Source organism: Coturnix japonica, chromosome 2, assembly GCF_001577835.2.
Source record: "Coturnix japonica isolate 7356 chromosome 2, Coturnix japonica 2.1, whole genome shotgun sequence".
NCBI lineage: Eukaryota > Metazoa > Chordata > Aves > Galliformes > Phasianidae > Coturnix > Coturnix japonica.
Genome location: NC_029517.1, coordinates 38,436,078 through 38,451,872, shown reverse-complemented (window position 1 = coordinate 38,451,872; position 15,795 = coordinate 38,436,078). Strand labels below are relative to the sequence as shown.

The window sequence follows — 15,795 nt, the reverse complement described above, 5'->3', positions numbered from 1 at the left end:
TGAAAATCTAAATAGAGAATGCTAAAATGCAAGAAAGCAGAGAAAACAAAAGACAAACAAGAAATATCCTGCAATTAGTATTAATTCCTTATTTCCAGCCAGGTTAAATAAGGCCAAGTGCAGGGTGCTGTATTTGGGCCAGTGCAATCCCAGGTATTTATACAAACTGGGAGAAGAACCCCCTGAGAGCAGCCCTGTGGAGAAGGACTTGGGGGTCCTGGTGGATGCAAAGCTGGACATGAGCCAGCAGTGTGTGCGTCCAGCCTGGAAGGGCAACTGTGATCTGGGTTGCATTAAAAAGAGGAGGCCAGCAGGGAGAGGGAGGCATGGGGAGGCATGTGTCCAGGCATGGGGTCCCGAGTACAGGAAGGACGCGGAGCTCTTGGAGTTGGTCCAAAGGTGGGACACTAAGATGATCAGAGGGCTGGAGCACCTCACCTGTGAGGAAAGGTTGAGGGAACTGGGCTTGTTTGGCTTGGAGAAGGCTCCAGGGAGACCTCATTGTGGCTTTCCAGTATTTGAAAGAAGCAAATAAACAGGAGGGGGTTAGTGATAGGACAAGGGGGAATGGTTTTAAACTAAGACAGGGGAGGTTTAGGTGAGATAATAGGAGGAAGTTTTTCACACAGAGGGTGGTGACGATCTGGAGCAGGTTGCCCAAGGAGGTTGTAGATGCCCCATCCCTGGAGGCATTCAAGGCCAGGCTGGATGTGGCTCTGGGCAGCCTGGTCTGGTGGTTGGTGACCCTGCACATAGCAGGGGGGTTGAAACCAGATGATCATTGTGGTCCTTTTCAACCCAGGACATGGGCTGGCTGTGATTCTATGATTCTATTTCTCGATTATTGTTTATGAATAACTGAATAAACATTTTTTAAATTACACTGCGCTTTGCAACATGCTTTTAAAGAAAATATTAAAATTGAAAATGGAGCTTTTCTGATTTTCATTCACATCACATGAAACGCTGAACATTCTTAACTGGGAAAAAAATTAAAGAGTGTCATCAAAACAGTATCTTCTTTTGATTTAAAAATAGGATCCATGCATACAAACATAGCCTTCAAGCTGTTTCTCACATGCCACTCAGAAATGACACTTCAAATCCCCACTTTTATTATGTCTTCCTTACTTAATAAAAAGCTATAAATTTTAAAGCCCTTACAACATGTTGATTTCCCTGCTATTTGATCACTTGACAAGACTATTTCCTGAGCTGTTAGCTTTTATTGGCATATCTCTTAGGACAAAACAATTGACAAAAGCAGTATTGTTACTGAATATCTGACTCCTCAAAATGTGCAATCCTCAGAATGACAAGTCATTAACAAAATCCTATCCCCTACTGTAATGAATCTGAATAATATCTCTCATGTACTTACTTAACTAGAAATACTGTGCTCAAAGTACCAATTTGGGCTAATGCTCTGAATTCTTTTCTACATAAACAATTACATTAATTTAACTCATCCAATATTCCCATCCACTATGAGTAGCTAAAGACTGTTTCTATTTTTTTATTTTTTGACTTTTTATTCTTGACTGTTCTAACTCCCTAATCGGACCACCAAAAGGGTGTGTATGTATGGTATGTATGTATGTATGGTTAGGGCACAACTTACTTTAACTTCTTGGCTTTTTCATCTGCAGCATTCAACTTCCTCAGCCTCATTCGTTCCCGTGGTGTCATTTTCTGTACTTCAGACAGTTGCTGTAGAGTTTGCAAATGAACTTTCCTCTGCCTGAAATTAAATGCACGCAAGCTTATCTTCATAGAGAAATGTAAATATCGGTATTTGGATTTGATATTGAAACATACTGACATTTCAAATGGAATAATTAAAAAGTCACAGGTACTATAGCAGACTAAACACACCTTAGTCTGGAAAGTAAATGCCTCTTTTAAACTGAAATATTTAAACTTGGATTCAGATTTGTGTAGAAGATGAACCATTTCAGGCATTTCAGGTGAAAGCAGAAAAAGGTAAACTCAGCTCCTTAAAAGAATAAATGTTGAAGCACGGTGTAATGTTTACCCTGCCAGGACTCATTGAGCATACTACAAATCCAACGGCAGTTTTTAAATGAGAGCCACAGAAAAAAGAAATACCACGCGTACATTCTGCACTGATTGATAAAAGTTGGCTGCAATGAAAGAGAGCATTAATGTGTCTATAATGAAAGTCATAATCACTATGTTGTCCTTTTGAATTCCTGGTCCTAATCGATAACAATTTGCTTGTAAAATGGCCTCCATGGACCATCTTTGAAAGCTGAGCATGAATTATTGACATTCATAGTTCTGCTGTATTTACTAACACAGAAGAGCAATAGTAGTTGCGTATCAGAAACAATAACAGTTATATGTCAGATTTTAGCTCAGGAAGTGAGGGAGGGAAGCGAGGAAGGCAGGGAGGAAGGAAGGAAGGAAGGAAGGAAGGGAAGAAGGAAGGAAGGAAGGAAGGAGAAGGAAATATGGAAAGAAGGAAGGAAGGAAGGAAGAAGGAAGAGAAGGAAGGAAGGAAGGAAAGAAGGAAGAAGAAGGAAGAGGAAGGAAGGAGAAGGAAGGAAAGAAAGGAAGGAAGGAAGGAAGGAAGGAAGGAAGGAAGGAAAGGAAGGAAGGAAGGAAGGAAGGAAGGAAGGAGGAGGAAGGAAGAGAGGAAGGAAGGAAGGAAGGAAGGAAGGAAAGGAAGAAGGAAGGAAGAAGGAAGGAAAGGAAGGAAGGAAGGAAGGAAGAATAGGAAGGGAAGAGGAAGGACGAGGAGAGGAGGAGGGAGGGAGAAGAGGAAGGGAGGGAGGAAGGGGAGAATGGGAGGAGGTAGGACGGGAGGTTAGGGATGGGAGCGAGGATGGAGGAGGAGTGAGGGAGGGAGGAGGGTGATGGTGAGGGTAGGGTTGTGGATGAGGAGGGTTAAGTAAGGGAGGAAGAGAGGAAGAGAGGGAGGAATAAAAAAAACCCCTCAAATTTAAATTATAAGAATCTCTTGGGGAAAAAAGTCAACCTACACAGCTTTTCCTTACTTAAATATTTAATATTTATGACTTGCACGGAACTGGAATAAACTAAGCCATTAGAGCTTTTACTGTAAGAAATTTTACTCAAATAAAAAAGACAAAAAATAGTTCTGGTGAGGAAAAAAGAATCAGAAATATAAGATAGTATTGACCATGGAGTATTGACAGGGGAGGACACCACAGCAAGGAGCTCCCTGTACACACACACACGTGGACTTCAGTAAATGTGGGTAAATCACTGTTATGCTTCATCATTTTTCAGGTATTTTTATTTCATTGTACCTGCCTCATTGGATTTGTGATGGAAAAAGATATGTGGCATTTTGTTTACCAATGCCAATACAGGCAGCTTTCTCATAAATACTATAAAATTCATCATAGAATTATGGTTTTGTACACATTCTAAACACTTAACCAAGGAGAATCAGACTACAGCACATCTGAAGATAATTTTTCCATAAGCTTTTCCTTTTGATTTCAAATTGATGCTCTGGACTTGAAAAGTTCAAGGTAAATTTCCATGCTCTAATAAAGATAGTTGTTATCCTTAGCTGCACAATTTTTAGGACTCTGGAGCTAGGCCCAGGAAAAGCTTTAAATTGCTTTTCACAGAAGTATAAGAAGACGATACTTGTATTTAGAACTTGCTCGAGTAGTTACAGACTCCAGGATATTACATCTGTCCTTTTCTACAAGCAAAGTGATAGCTGAAGTCTGGGTATGTACTTTGCAGGTAAAAATATTGCATCCCAAAAGCTTTTTGATGCACACAGATAATCTGAAATCCTACACAGATTATAAGTGAAAAAACAAACAACCACAAAGGAATGGATTACAAGTTTTTTGAAGATTCACATAGTGTATATTTTAATAGGTTTTTAACACTCTGTAATATATACAGAATTGACATAACATTTGGGCAAGGTTTCAGTTCCTCAAAACTAGTTAAGGTGTATCTCTGAGGAATACCTCTGCAGCTAACTACATTTCATTTCAATAGACAGGAATGCACACAGAGTTAATTAAGTCAATGCAAACACAGCAGCAATAGACAAAAGATATGCCTAATATTTTCTGAGTACATCAGCAAGTGTGATTCTTGGATTCCAGCATACTCACAAATGGTTATTTCTAGCAGAATCAATAATAGTGGCAAAAAATAGATAACATAGCATCATTTGTTACTGCCTTTCACACTTCTGCTTGCAAAGTTCATCCATGTGTTTATACTAAAGTGGAAACCAAAACAGAGAATTACAGATACACTCCAAGTAGTCACACCAAGTAACAACAGTGTACAGAAGATTCTGCTGAATCCTTATTCTCCTTATCACTAATCTTAAACAATTATTTTGTAGCTGATCACTCCTCCCAAAGGAATGCTTGCAAGTAGAGGTGGTAGCATCTGCAAAGTGACCACAGATGAAAAACGGCAAGCCCACACTGAAAAAGGGGTCACAAAAAGAACAGAGGAAGAAGGCAAATCCCCTCACAAGTGTTGTTAGTTCTGGATCACAGAATCCTGATTTTGAATGTACAAGGGCTGCTCTGAAAGTAATGCCTCCTATTTTATTATGTAGGCCAGCGATAGCAAAGGCAGATGTGGGTGGTATGGCAGGAGGGGTTGAACTTTCCCACCAATATTCCGTTACATTTTGTTGCCATGTGACAGACATGGCAGCAGAAGGGCAGTCTGACATGAAAGCACGTCTGAAGCAAAGGAGTGGAATTGAATTCCTCCATGTGGAAAACAGTGCCCCCACTGACATTGATTGATACTTGCTGAAGGTTTATGGAGACCAACCAGTGGATGTGAGCACAGTGAGGTGGTCCTGTATTTCTGAGAAATGGCAAAATCCCTTTAAAGGCAAAGTGTTATGAAATTAACACAAACAAATGTTCAGAGCAGGATAGTATTTGGCAACACTATAATTTTTTTATAGAGCTGCCCACAAAATGTTTAAAAATACTTACACAGCATCAAAAATGGGAGCAGCTTCTTCCTGCCAGTTAATCCCCTTGTCTTTTGCAGTCATACATGTGAAATTGTGCTGTAAATTCTGTAAAGAAATAAAACAGAAGTGATATCAATGCCTAGGGCCAAAGTGGTCCAGACTCCAACCTATTATCCAAAACAGTCCTAATGCAAAAAATGATTAAGCGGTTTCCTTCCTTACCTCCTTAGAAAGTAATATATTGCATACATTGAAGCAGGGACCAAAAAAGCAAGATGCATTTTAAAACAATGACTAACCAGAAGAGTTCAAAGATTACATGTCCCTAGGCCCAAACTATCTGCACTTGTTATGCATAAGTGCCCATTCTCCTTATTGTTCATGAAATTTTAAAGGGGGGAAACATTTAGCATGCCAAGTGAGAAGGGCTTAATTTCCCACTGCCTCCCTGCCTGTCAGGTTGTAATTTAGATACAAAAAGTCCCTTGATTAATGTTCCCACAGGCTGCTAACTTAGTTTTTCTCCAAACATTTTCTCTATCTGCATTCTACTTTTGTGAAACACAGACGTCTACCACTTTATCGCCTTGTATACCTTTAGTTGCTCATCAATATAAGGGATTTTTAGGATCTCTCCTGCTGCTGGCCTCAGCGAAGGATTCTTATTTAACATGCTGAAACATTAGAAAACAGTAGTGATAATCCAGTCATTATCTGAATTAACTTAAGAAGTAGCTAAAGAAGAGGACAACACACCTGCTCAGCACAGCATTCAGATTGCTTGGATATCTATCAGGAAGAGAAGGTGTATCACCTTCTACAATTTTTAGCACAACAGACAAAAAACTGCGTCCAGAAAATGCATGTTGCATGCAGCACATCTCGTATAAAATGCATCCCAGAGACCTTGAATAATAAAATAAGTAGCATAATGTTAATTTTTCAAGTAGCATACATAGCGACATTATGATAAGGCATGTCCTATTAGCCTCACTATTATGTAATCTTTTTCATCTGAAAAGATCACTATTCATTATTCAGATCACAAATAGACATTGCTGCAAATAGGAGAGATCCTCATTCCTTTCGCATAAATGCAGGGAAGAAAGATGTACAATCTGTATATAAAGTCTTATATGCATGTACAAACATACATACATACATGCACATACACTGCTGAAAAGAGTCTGGACTCACCACTTTGCCCCCCACACCTCAGATATTTATAGACCTGGTTCAGGTCCCCTCTCAGTCTTCTTTTCTCAAGGCTAGACAGACACAGTTCACTTAGCCTTTCTTCAGAGGGGAGATGCTCCAGGCATTTATGTAATGTTTGATGGTGGTCATTTACAGAAGCAGTATGAAAAAAAGCATACCGATGATATTCAGAAGTACACATCAGTGAACAGCATTGGTGAAAAGTGTATAAACGTTATCTTTGAAGCAAATAATGAATACAATTTAAATCATTTGGTTTTGGTTAAAGAAGAGGAATGAGATCAGCCCATTTGGCAACAAAAGAACAAGAGTATCATAGAATCATAGAATTACCCAGGTTGGAAAAGACCTCAAAGATCATCAAGTCCAACCACAGCCTAACCATAGTAATTTAATGTAAAGCTGAAATCAAGGCTCCATATACAGTAAAACAAGGACAGAGGGCAAGGAAGGCTCTCTCACCAGTGCTTTTATATATGAAAATAATTAGAACATTTTTGCTAACAACTGCTTAACTATAGAGATACCGAAATCACTGTATAGTGTCTTAAATATTTAGTTGTCAATCCGCTTTCAAATTTCCAAAATCAATCAGTGGTAACACACAGAGAAGATCTATGTATATGATGTATGTTTAAACTCTAAAACAAGATAATCACTACCTGAGAATATATTTTACAATAGAATCAAGCACAATGAAAGGACTGAACAAAAATGGAAACCCACCAGAGGGAAGAAAGAAGAAAGGAAAATCCCAGACTGACAAACTGTATTAAAACTGTTTTTTGCAGGATCAATCTGTTTTGGATTAATTCTGGCAGCCAAAAAGTGCTTAATGAGACATTAGGAAAACAGGATTTGCCACATCAAGAAAGCCCATTTATACAGCTAGATGAGCCCTCTGACTACACCAGAGGCTTTGGAGAAAGATGAAAAACAACACCCAAGGCATACTGGTATAGCCAGGGCAGCAAACAGGCTACCCAGGGAAAAGCACATCTGGGCCATCAAACCAACAAGCAAAACAAAACAAAACAAAAAAGGAAGAAAAGAAAAAAAGAGAAAATAAAAAGAAGGGGAAAAAGAAAAGAAATTTTACTTCAAGGTCCAACTCTTTGAAATGTAATAAATACCTCCTAGGCTGAGAAATGCTCTGGATTCTGGAGAAAGGCGACTTTTTTTCCCAGGACAACTTCTGAGTTGTAGTTGCCCCAGGGGAATTACCAAACTTTAGCCTCCAGACTGCATTTCTCTGAGCAGTTCTTTCAAAGCCAAAGCGTACTGTAATAAGCACATTCAGCAAGAGAAAATTGCTTCCCAATTTGCCAATGACCCAGACACATAATTTAATTACTTTTATAACCTCAGCCTGTTCAACTGCCATTGTTATGAAATTCTAAAATGGTTATTAAACTATCCAGCCAGAGCACTTGGTTTGATAGCATCCTATGCTTGCAAAAACATTTGATAAATGTTCAAAACAACACTTCATTTGAGCAAAACTGATGTATAGTCATTTCACCTTCAAGACATTTACGCTCAGTTACAGCACAAATAGAAGCATCTGGACATGTTTCAGTATATTATCTGCAACATTGATTGACAGACCTCTAATTTCTCCATATTTTAATCCATTCTAATATTTCGTAGATGTTCCTGAAATACTTTGCATTCCTCCAAATGCTGTAAGATGCACATTAGCTTTTTAATGAAACACTAAGAACCAGACAAACTAAATGCATATGGGTTTGTGGCTTCTATATCTCAGTCTGACTACAACAGCAGGTGCAATGAATTTGCTGACTCCAGGGTCTTAGAGGAATATATATATGTACACATGTAGGTTGCTCCAAAAGTAATGCCTCCTTTTTATTTCCTCAGAAACTACAATAAATTCAAAGAGCACATTAGCTGTATTTGATTGAGCAAATTCTCAGTTACAGAACATTATTTTTGCACATGGTTACCAGAATTACCTATGCATGTTTGCCAGCAATGAACAAGAGCCTGCATGTCACACTTATATTACACACGGAATATGCTTCCGTGGAGGTGACTCACTGTCATCACTGCTGAAACGCACCACTGTGCTCACATCCATTGTTTGGTCTCTATAAATGTTCAGCAAGTGCTAATGGATGTCAGTGGCTGCAATTCTTATGCATGGAGGAATTTAATTACACACCTTTGCTTCATACACTCTTCCATGTCAGACATCATTTTGTAGTACTGCCCCTCTGCTGCCATCTGTCACATGGCAACAACGTGTAAAAGAATATTTGGGAGAAGGTTCAGCCTTTACAGCCGTACCACCACCATCTGTCTCTCACATAGCATACAAATAGGAAAAAAATAGGAGGCATTACTTTAGGAGCAGCTTTGTATGTAACATCACGACATTTTCATGCAGTGCTTTTCAGGTCTTTATGGCACAGTTTCTGTCTCTGGAGTTGAGCAGAAGCTATTATTAATTTCTGGGGGTTACTTGTTGGTGTCTTTCTAATGGAGACAAGTAGATCTGAGTCACAGTCTGTTAAAACCAAATGGAAAGAAGAGCAGCACACTAATTCTCACAATAATTAAATTCTGTGAAATCTTTCTGTGAGAAAGGATCCAGGTTGTCTGTGAACCCAAAATCTCACTTGATTTTTAAATAACTATACGCTTAATGGATACGTCCACTGAATTATCACAAAAGAATCTCTTGTCTGTCAACTTAGAGAGGGATGAAGGCTGAGCACACAGCAGCTTTTGAATATATATATTCACATGCAGTTTACAGTATTGCTACTTATATATATTTACTGCGGTTACACTGCACGTTCCAGTGAGAAGTCAAAGCATCTCTCTGGCACTTTAAAACATTTTCCATCTTCACAAAACCTGCCAGCTTTTATAATCCATTTCCAAACCCACAGCCATTAACATCTGGGAAACTCTGAAAGCCTGAGGAGTCTCCCAAAAGCACACATACTCTGTGTTCACTCTGTGTTAGGTACCAAACTCCTCTTACAGCATTAGTAGTTCATCCAGTCAATACATAACCTTTTATATTAAGTACTATAGAATAGTTAGTTGGTTTGTTGCTACCTGTATGTGGGCTGCTGAAAGTAATCAGAATCAAAAGCCACATCTAAATATTTAAGAATCCAGAATAATCTGCACTCCTTCAATTCTGAAATCAAATATTTGTCCCAAAATGAATATCTCTAGGATTACTGCACCTGCATAATCAACTAAAGGGGTCTTTTTTGCAGTTGTTTGGGAATAGATGGAGGAATTTGGGAGGAAAAAGATAATTTAGACATATATATTAATTTAAATTGCAATTTTATTAGTGCTTCTCTTGAAGACATATAGTTTGGAAAATCTGAGGCAAAATAGTAATATGGTATCTGTAAAGACACAAATCAGGGTGAAATTCATAGGAAAGTTCCAGGTTTCATAATAATTATATTTAAAAAAAAAAAAATCAATCATTTAAACGTTACTCAAAAAAGAGAAAAACAACCCACAAAAAGCCAAATTTTAGATAGTTAAAGACAAACTGAAGCAGAAGCAGAGGTAACAAACACAGTTAACAGGAAAGTCCTAAGATCTGTGGCACAGGGAGCACAACTCATCCAATCTCCATAGAAAAACAGTCTGTCAAAACCTGACAGTACTTGGCAGCTGAGTACAACGGATTCAAATGTGACATTCCTTTTTCTCAGGAAGACAAAAAGGAAGCTATTTATACCTCTCTCGTAAAGAATTTGCTCTGTTTCTAAGTGACAAATACATTTGTTTTTCAACTAAATTATTTCTGCTATCATTTTGGCCTCTGAGAAAATTTATAATATGTAGTATGGACAAACCTTTTGCAAAGTTCATGGATGGAGTTCTGCCATAATACACTCATAACTTTGAAAAAAATATAGTCTGCATACACTTTATCCTATCTTCTCAGAAACAAGATAGTCGTGGCACTGGAAGGCAGATTTTGCACTGGAGAATCTATACACATAAACCCTTGCTAGATCACACACCAGTACAGATTACAGATTCTCATTTAAGCAGCTCCTAATTCTTTGGTGTGGAAAAGCCTGTGTGCTCTGAATATCCTGCAAAGCAGCATAAGGATTTCATCATCTCCCTTGAGTCAGGGCAGAACTGGGCTGACTGGCCACACACTGCTCCCCAGGCAAGTATATCCAGGATCTCCCCAAGGCTCCCTTTACACAAGGCCAGCAGCTGCACAAGACATTGTGGTGGCCAGCATGACTGTGCTCATGGACTGAGCTGGGTCTTTGAGCTGTCAGCAATGAGTGCTGCACTCCCACCTGCCCTAGCCTATGTCCTGCAGAGTCATTAAATGGGAACAAACAGTGACTCTGCTCCTCCTGCTAGATGGTTCAGACAGTAAATGCAATTACTCATGTCAGAGCTCTTTATCTTGTTTTGTAATACTCCTGAATGCTACCTCAGAGCTGAGCTCTGAAGCCTAGATGCTAAGTCTTCCTTTAGGTGTATGAAGTTCATATATGGAGTTCACCTTTACTAGGGCTTCTTACATGTCACTGCATTAAAATTATGCAAAATGGAACAGACTGGTCTGCAGATCACCTGATCTTTTGGTCCTTTCCCCCTCTCTCATGGATGGATGTCATACAATGGGCCATTGAATATAGTCAGCTCTGAAGGACACAAGACCAGCCTCATCAAATATAAGCTCAGATAAAAAAATTAATTATAAGACATAGAATAACGGTTCTTTTTAACGTTCCTACATTTTCTCTGCTGAAGTCAGAATTGAAAATATATATATATTGTTCCTCAAGTTGCAAAAATACTGTCATTTTATCCATTTTATCCATCTGCTGGGTTTTATGTTCCATAAAAGGAATGAATATTTTGTGCTATATAAATGCCTTATGTATAGATATTACTATTATAAGCAGTGATGACAATATAATTAGGCATAGTCAGATAAAACTGGGATCAAATTAACTCAAAGGCAAAATTCCTAACAATTTTATTAAGACTGAGACTTTCCAGCCTTTGTTAGGAAAGAAGCTAAGAATGTTACCTTTCTCCCTAAGGTAGAAACTTGCTATCACTTTTTGAAGGAAACCAATTTATTTAATGAGTTGAAGCTACTGACTGAAGGAAAATGAGCTGTCACATTAAAAAAAGCCCCTAAAAACCAAAGAGCCCAAAACAATTGCAGAACTTGACTTTTCTCATGTGTCAAGCAATAAGAAATGAGCTTTCATGAGCTTTATCAAAAGTATTTATATCTAACAACTGGAGAAGCTTCTCAGTAGGAACAGACATTCAAATTTACTAGTCCTTGTACTAACCTGATAACAAAAAGCAGCAGAGACTCATCTAACTTCAGTTAATAGGTCATGATATGATAAAAACTGTTTCTAAAGAGGAGAAGGGAGAGGAAGGGAGAGGGAAAGGACAGGAGTTCCTAAAGACAGTTAAATGCCGACCCTGGCAACAGTTGACATTTTACCCTTTATGACATTTCCTTTTCATTGGATGTATACGAATGAAATAGCATGCTGACTGCTCACCAAATATCAGATTTTGTGTTATATCCTTGGTGTTTCAGTGCCTCTGGACTCATGTAGTATGGCGTCCCAGTAAATGTTGTTGCCAGATCACACGAACCCATCAAAAGACAAGAAACTCCAAAGTCCCCTAAAAGTAACAACAAGAGAAATCCACCCCTAAACAATTAAGCACAATAAGGTTAAAATTCATTAGAGATTATCACCTCTTTCATACACATCTCTGGCTCAGTTTTCACTTTTTATATGAAGAGCCATACCCTCAGCTTGTAGAAACCAAGTTGTTGCAATAAATTTATTTGAATCACCTTATTCACAGAATGTCTGCTGGATTTTTCTATCGTACTAAAACGTATCTTTCAAAAGTAAGGAAATCTCACCAATTTTCAGAAGATTATTCTTCAAAAATATGTTCTTGGTTTTCAAATCTCTGTGAAGTATTCGCCTGTAAAACAAAATAACATTTAAAAATATATATATTCAATCTCATCTAACTTGAAGGATTCACAGTCAACTGGCAAGTTTCTCAAGTATTTATCTTCTTTCCTTGCCAGGAAGGACAGCTCACCATGTTACAGTCCAACTCTGTTTAACAATGCAGAGACAATGTCATTAAGGAGTTTCAAATAATCATAGAGATGCGTTCACAGACACCCACGTGCAAGCTAAGAGCCTAACCAGACAGGATAATAAAAATGAGCCCAGGAGTCCCAGCTAGAGGTTACAAGACACAGGTTTAAAATGAGCTGCAGAGGAAAGGAGAAAAGCGAGTACTCCTGTATAGCTCTCCTTTAAAGTGTTACATACTATTTGCAGCCAGAAGAAGATGTATCACAATAGAATAAGGGATGAGAAAAACAGCAATAAGCTCAGGGAATCCTCCTTCAGAGAAAATGTATCACTTGAAAGACAAATACGTATATAGACTAGGGTAGTTGTATAATTTTTTAAAGTAATAGTCTGGAAGATAAAAGAACCTCACAAAGACAGAGATCAAAAGGAAAAGAAAGAGAGCAACCAGCTCTTAGAGAGTTATGTTTTTATCAAGGACTGAAGCAGCATCAGACACTACACACCACGCTGGGACAAACTGATTCAAATTTGATGCAAATTATTGGCATTACCAGTAATTATAAGATCCCTTTATGTATCAATATGATTAAAAAAAAAAAAATCTGCCTGGATATATCAGAAAACAAACAAGTCAAAAGCTGAAACCTTAACTGAAACAACTATTTTAATTCTAGCAAGAAATAAATGTATTTTGCCAATAAAGTAGCATGACCTAACTGGGACCCAATAAAGCTTCATTTAACTTGACAGTCAGCCAAGTGGTTATTGATATTCTGGGTAGAAATTAACACTTCAGGATGGTTTTAAGTTTGGCCTACACATATACCTGTGCCTATGTTCTATAGAGTACCTAATTGCTGTCTCATAGTAATGAAAAAGCAGTGTGGTTCACTGAGCAGTGGGCAGCCTCCTTGAATAAAGATCCTCTGCAACCTACTAGCAGGGGGAGCTGATTGAATCTGAAGTAGTTCATTGCTGTGAAATACTCAGAAATGCATTTCTCTTCACTCTTTCTGAAGAACTGTTTTGAGAACTAAGTGTTTCTGGACAACTGTGGGTCCTGTACTAGAAAAGACAACATGAAATCCAGATAAATAGCAGATAAATAGCAGCAAGGCCTGCTATCCTGCAGACTGAAAGCTAGAGTTTTGTTTGCATGAACAGTAACCTGATCAAAATCTCAGTGTTGGTATATTATTCAAGAAAATTAGGAAAGTGATGGATAACATAATGGTCAGCTTTATTCAAACAGAAGTTAAATGTATTAACAGTCTCATTGTCTAATTGCTGAGGGATATATTTTGTGCTCTGGTGTGTGTTGGGCTACAAGCTAGACACCAGATAATGGTTTCACACAAATTCTTGGTGCAGATAAGATCACTGAAATCATGCTGCTGTCTTTAACTTCTCTTCTTGGTTACACAAATGAGGGCTCAATCTATTTAATTCTAGATAATTTAGCTTTCAAGCTTCAATTCAAAAATTCTTCCAACTATATAAAACAGACAATAGATGGAAAACTCAATAGACAATAGATGGAATATTCCTTATTCCTTTGGGGCTTATGAAGCATAAGTAAGAGACATGAATGTTTAAACTGCAGTTTTTCTTAATAGAGGGGGAGAAATGCAAAGTAGAAGAGCTCTTTTTAGAGATAAATCTCCAGCATGAGGGTTTTCAGAAAGCATAGAAGTTCAACTAAAGCTGTTAAAGAAGCACAATCATGTAACAGTCCACATCAAAAACTAGAAATAATTATTTTTTGCTGTTTTGGAATAAAAACTCCCATCCACAGCAGCTGGATTTTCTGAGAATTGGCTTAAGAAAGTCCAGCCCATAGGCAATGAATACCTGAAGCTTCTCCAGGGCTAAGTTTGCTGTCCATTAGAACACTGTTCAAATATATATTATACATTTTTTCCCCATATCAGCATAGAAGAAATAACGTGTGACTCCTTTATTTATATACAGAGGACTGTTATTATATGTTTATATTTCTGTAATCCAAATGAATTTCTGTAAGTAGTTTTAAAGCCTATGCTTTACCATTTAAGCTATTGTTTGGCTGTATAAGATAGAGAATAGGCTTTCTTGTGAACACAGTTAAAAACATAATAAAGGAAATGCAAATACGAATACAACTGTCAAGACATTTGTATGTGTCTGGAGAGGTGCTATTAAATAGCTCTAATTCAAAGACAGAAAATGAAATGCTGTTTGGAAAATCAAATTGCTATTTTCACTGGAGAACCCAGTAATTTAACATACATATGTATATTATATTAAAAATAATTCATAGGAATTCTAAAAAGATTCTTTTGACAGCAAGTAGAAGACGAGAAAAATAATGCAGAGAACAAAAGCAGGCAAAGAGGATGTTTGGAATAAAGGAGGTAACAGAGGCATAAGGAAGTAAGCCCATGCAATCTATTATTTTGCATTAGTCTACACAATGTGCCATCTAAAGACATACATTAAAGAAAGAATTTCATTGCAAATGAACCTTGCAGATTACCAACTTTTTTATGATAAATTATTAAACTGGATTTCAAGAAAAAGGTGGACAAAAAGCACTAATAGTTCAGTTAAACAATAAGGACTTTTATTCCCATTTTTCTCTGTCCTTTCTACCTTAGGTGAACACTGAAAAACACGGCGTCCTGAGTTCTCTCCCTGCTGTGCAGCCTGTGGGGCTGGCATGGCACATCGTGTACAAACCCCACGTGTATTACCACAGCAGGGGAGTTGAAAATAGATGATCTTTTAGATCTCTTCCAACCAAAGCCATTCTGTAATCCATTCTGTTATACTGACAATTAGGAACCAAAATGTTCTGAGTCCTAGACAGCAATTTACTCCATCTTTTTCCCTCTACAGCTTGACATTGTAGGTGCAAAAACTCATTAGGCATCTCTCTTCTTAGGTCAAAGGTATCCTATAGACTTCAGTTCAGCTCAGTTCAGAAATACTCATTCTTGGTGACAAGTGACTGTCCCCATCTACTGCTCTCTTGCAGCTCAAGGTAAAACAACTGAATTTGGCCCAAGCCCTGCTGTGAGATAGATTTGAAACAGTCATATCAATTTGGCGCTTCTTTCAGCCTCAATATAGTATTCATACCACCTATTTTATATTCAGATGGAAAAAAAGAAAAAAAAAATTCTCATCTCTAGATTCAAGGTGTAACCTAACCTTTAAACATCATCTTTTCTCTCCACCAGCTGTACTAATAATTGATGCCATTATTCTAGGCAAGTTGGTTCATTTCCCCAAAACAGGCACCTAAACTCGAGTGTCACAGTGTGTAGAGTAATTATTTACAAGTGGCAAAGTAGATGATGTACAAGGTGATTGCAGATAAACATCCTTAGTCTCTAAGACAGTCCTTGCAGCAAGAACATTTTTAAGAATAATGGTGCAATGGTTCAATGAAACATCTTGGACTCTCAAGCTACCAAGTCTTCAGAAAGGACT

The 15,795-nt window shown here is 37.9% G+C and overlaps 1 protein-coding gene across 4 annotated transcripts in view; it reads right to left on the bottom strand.

The window, feature by feature from the left end:
* Window positions 1–15,795, bottom strand: part of NEK11 (NIMA related kinase 11) — a 72,347-nt gene that overhangs the window by 36,041 nt on the left and 20,511 nt on the right. For 3 of the 4 annotated variants that reach the window (XM_015854045.1, XM_015854044.2, XM_032442382.1), the window contains exons 5-10: window positions 12,129–12,193; window positions 11,752–11,878; window positions 5,726–5,875; window positions 5,565–5,643; window positions 4,989–5,074; window positions 1,622–1,741 (exon numbers count right to left, since the gene is read on the bottom strand). In XM_015854045.1, coding sequence (XP_015709531.1) covers window positions 1,622–1,741; window positions 4,989–5,074; window positions 5,565–5,643; window positions 5,726–5,875; window positions 11,752–11,878; window positions 12,129–12,193 — 627 coding nt within the window. The remainder of the gene's footprint in view (window positions 1–1,621; window positions 1,742–4,988; window positions 5,075–5,564; window positions 5,644–5,725; window positions 5,876–11,751; window positions 11,879–12,128; window positions 12,194–15,795) is intronic. The other variant, XM_032442381.1, reaches the window with a different exon arrangement.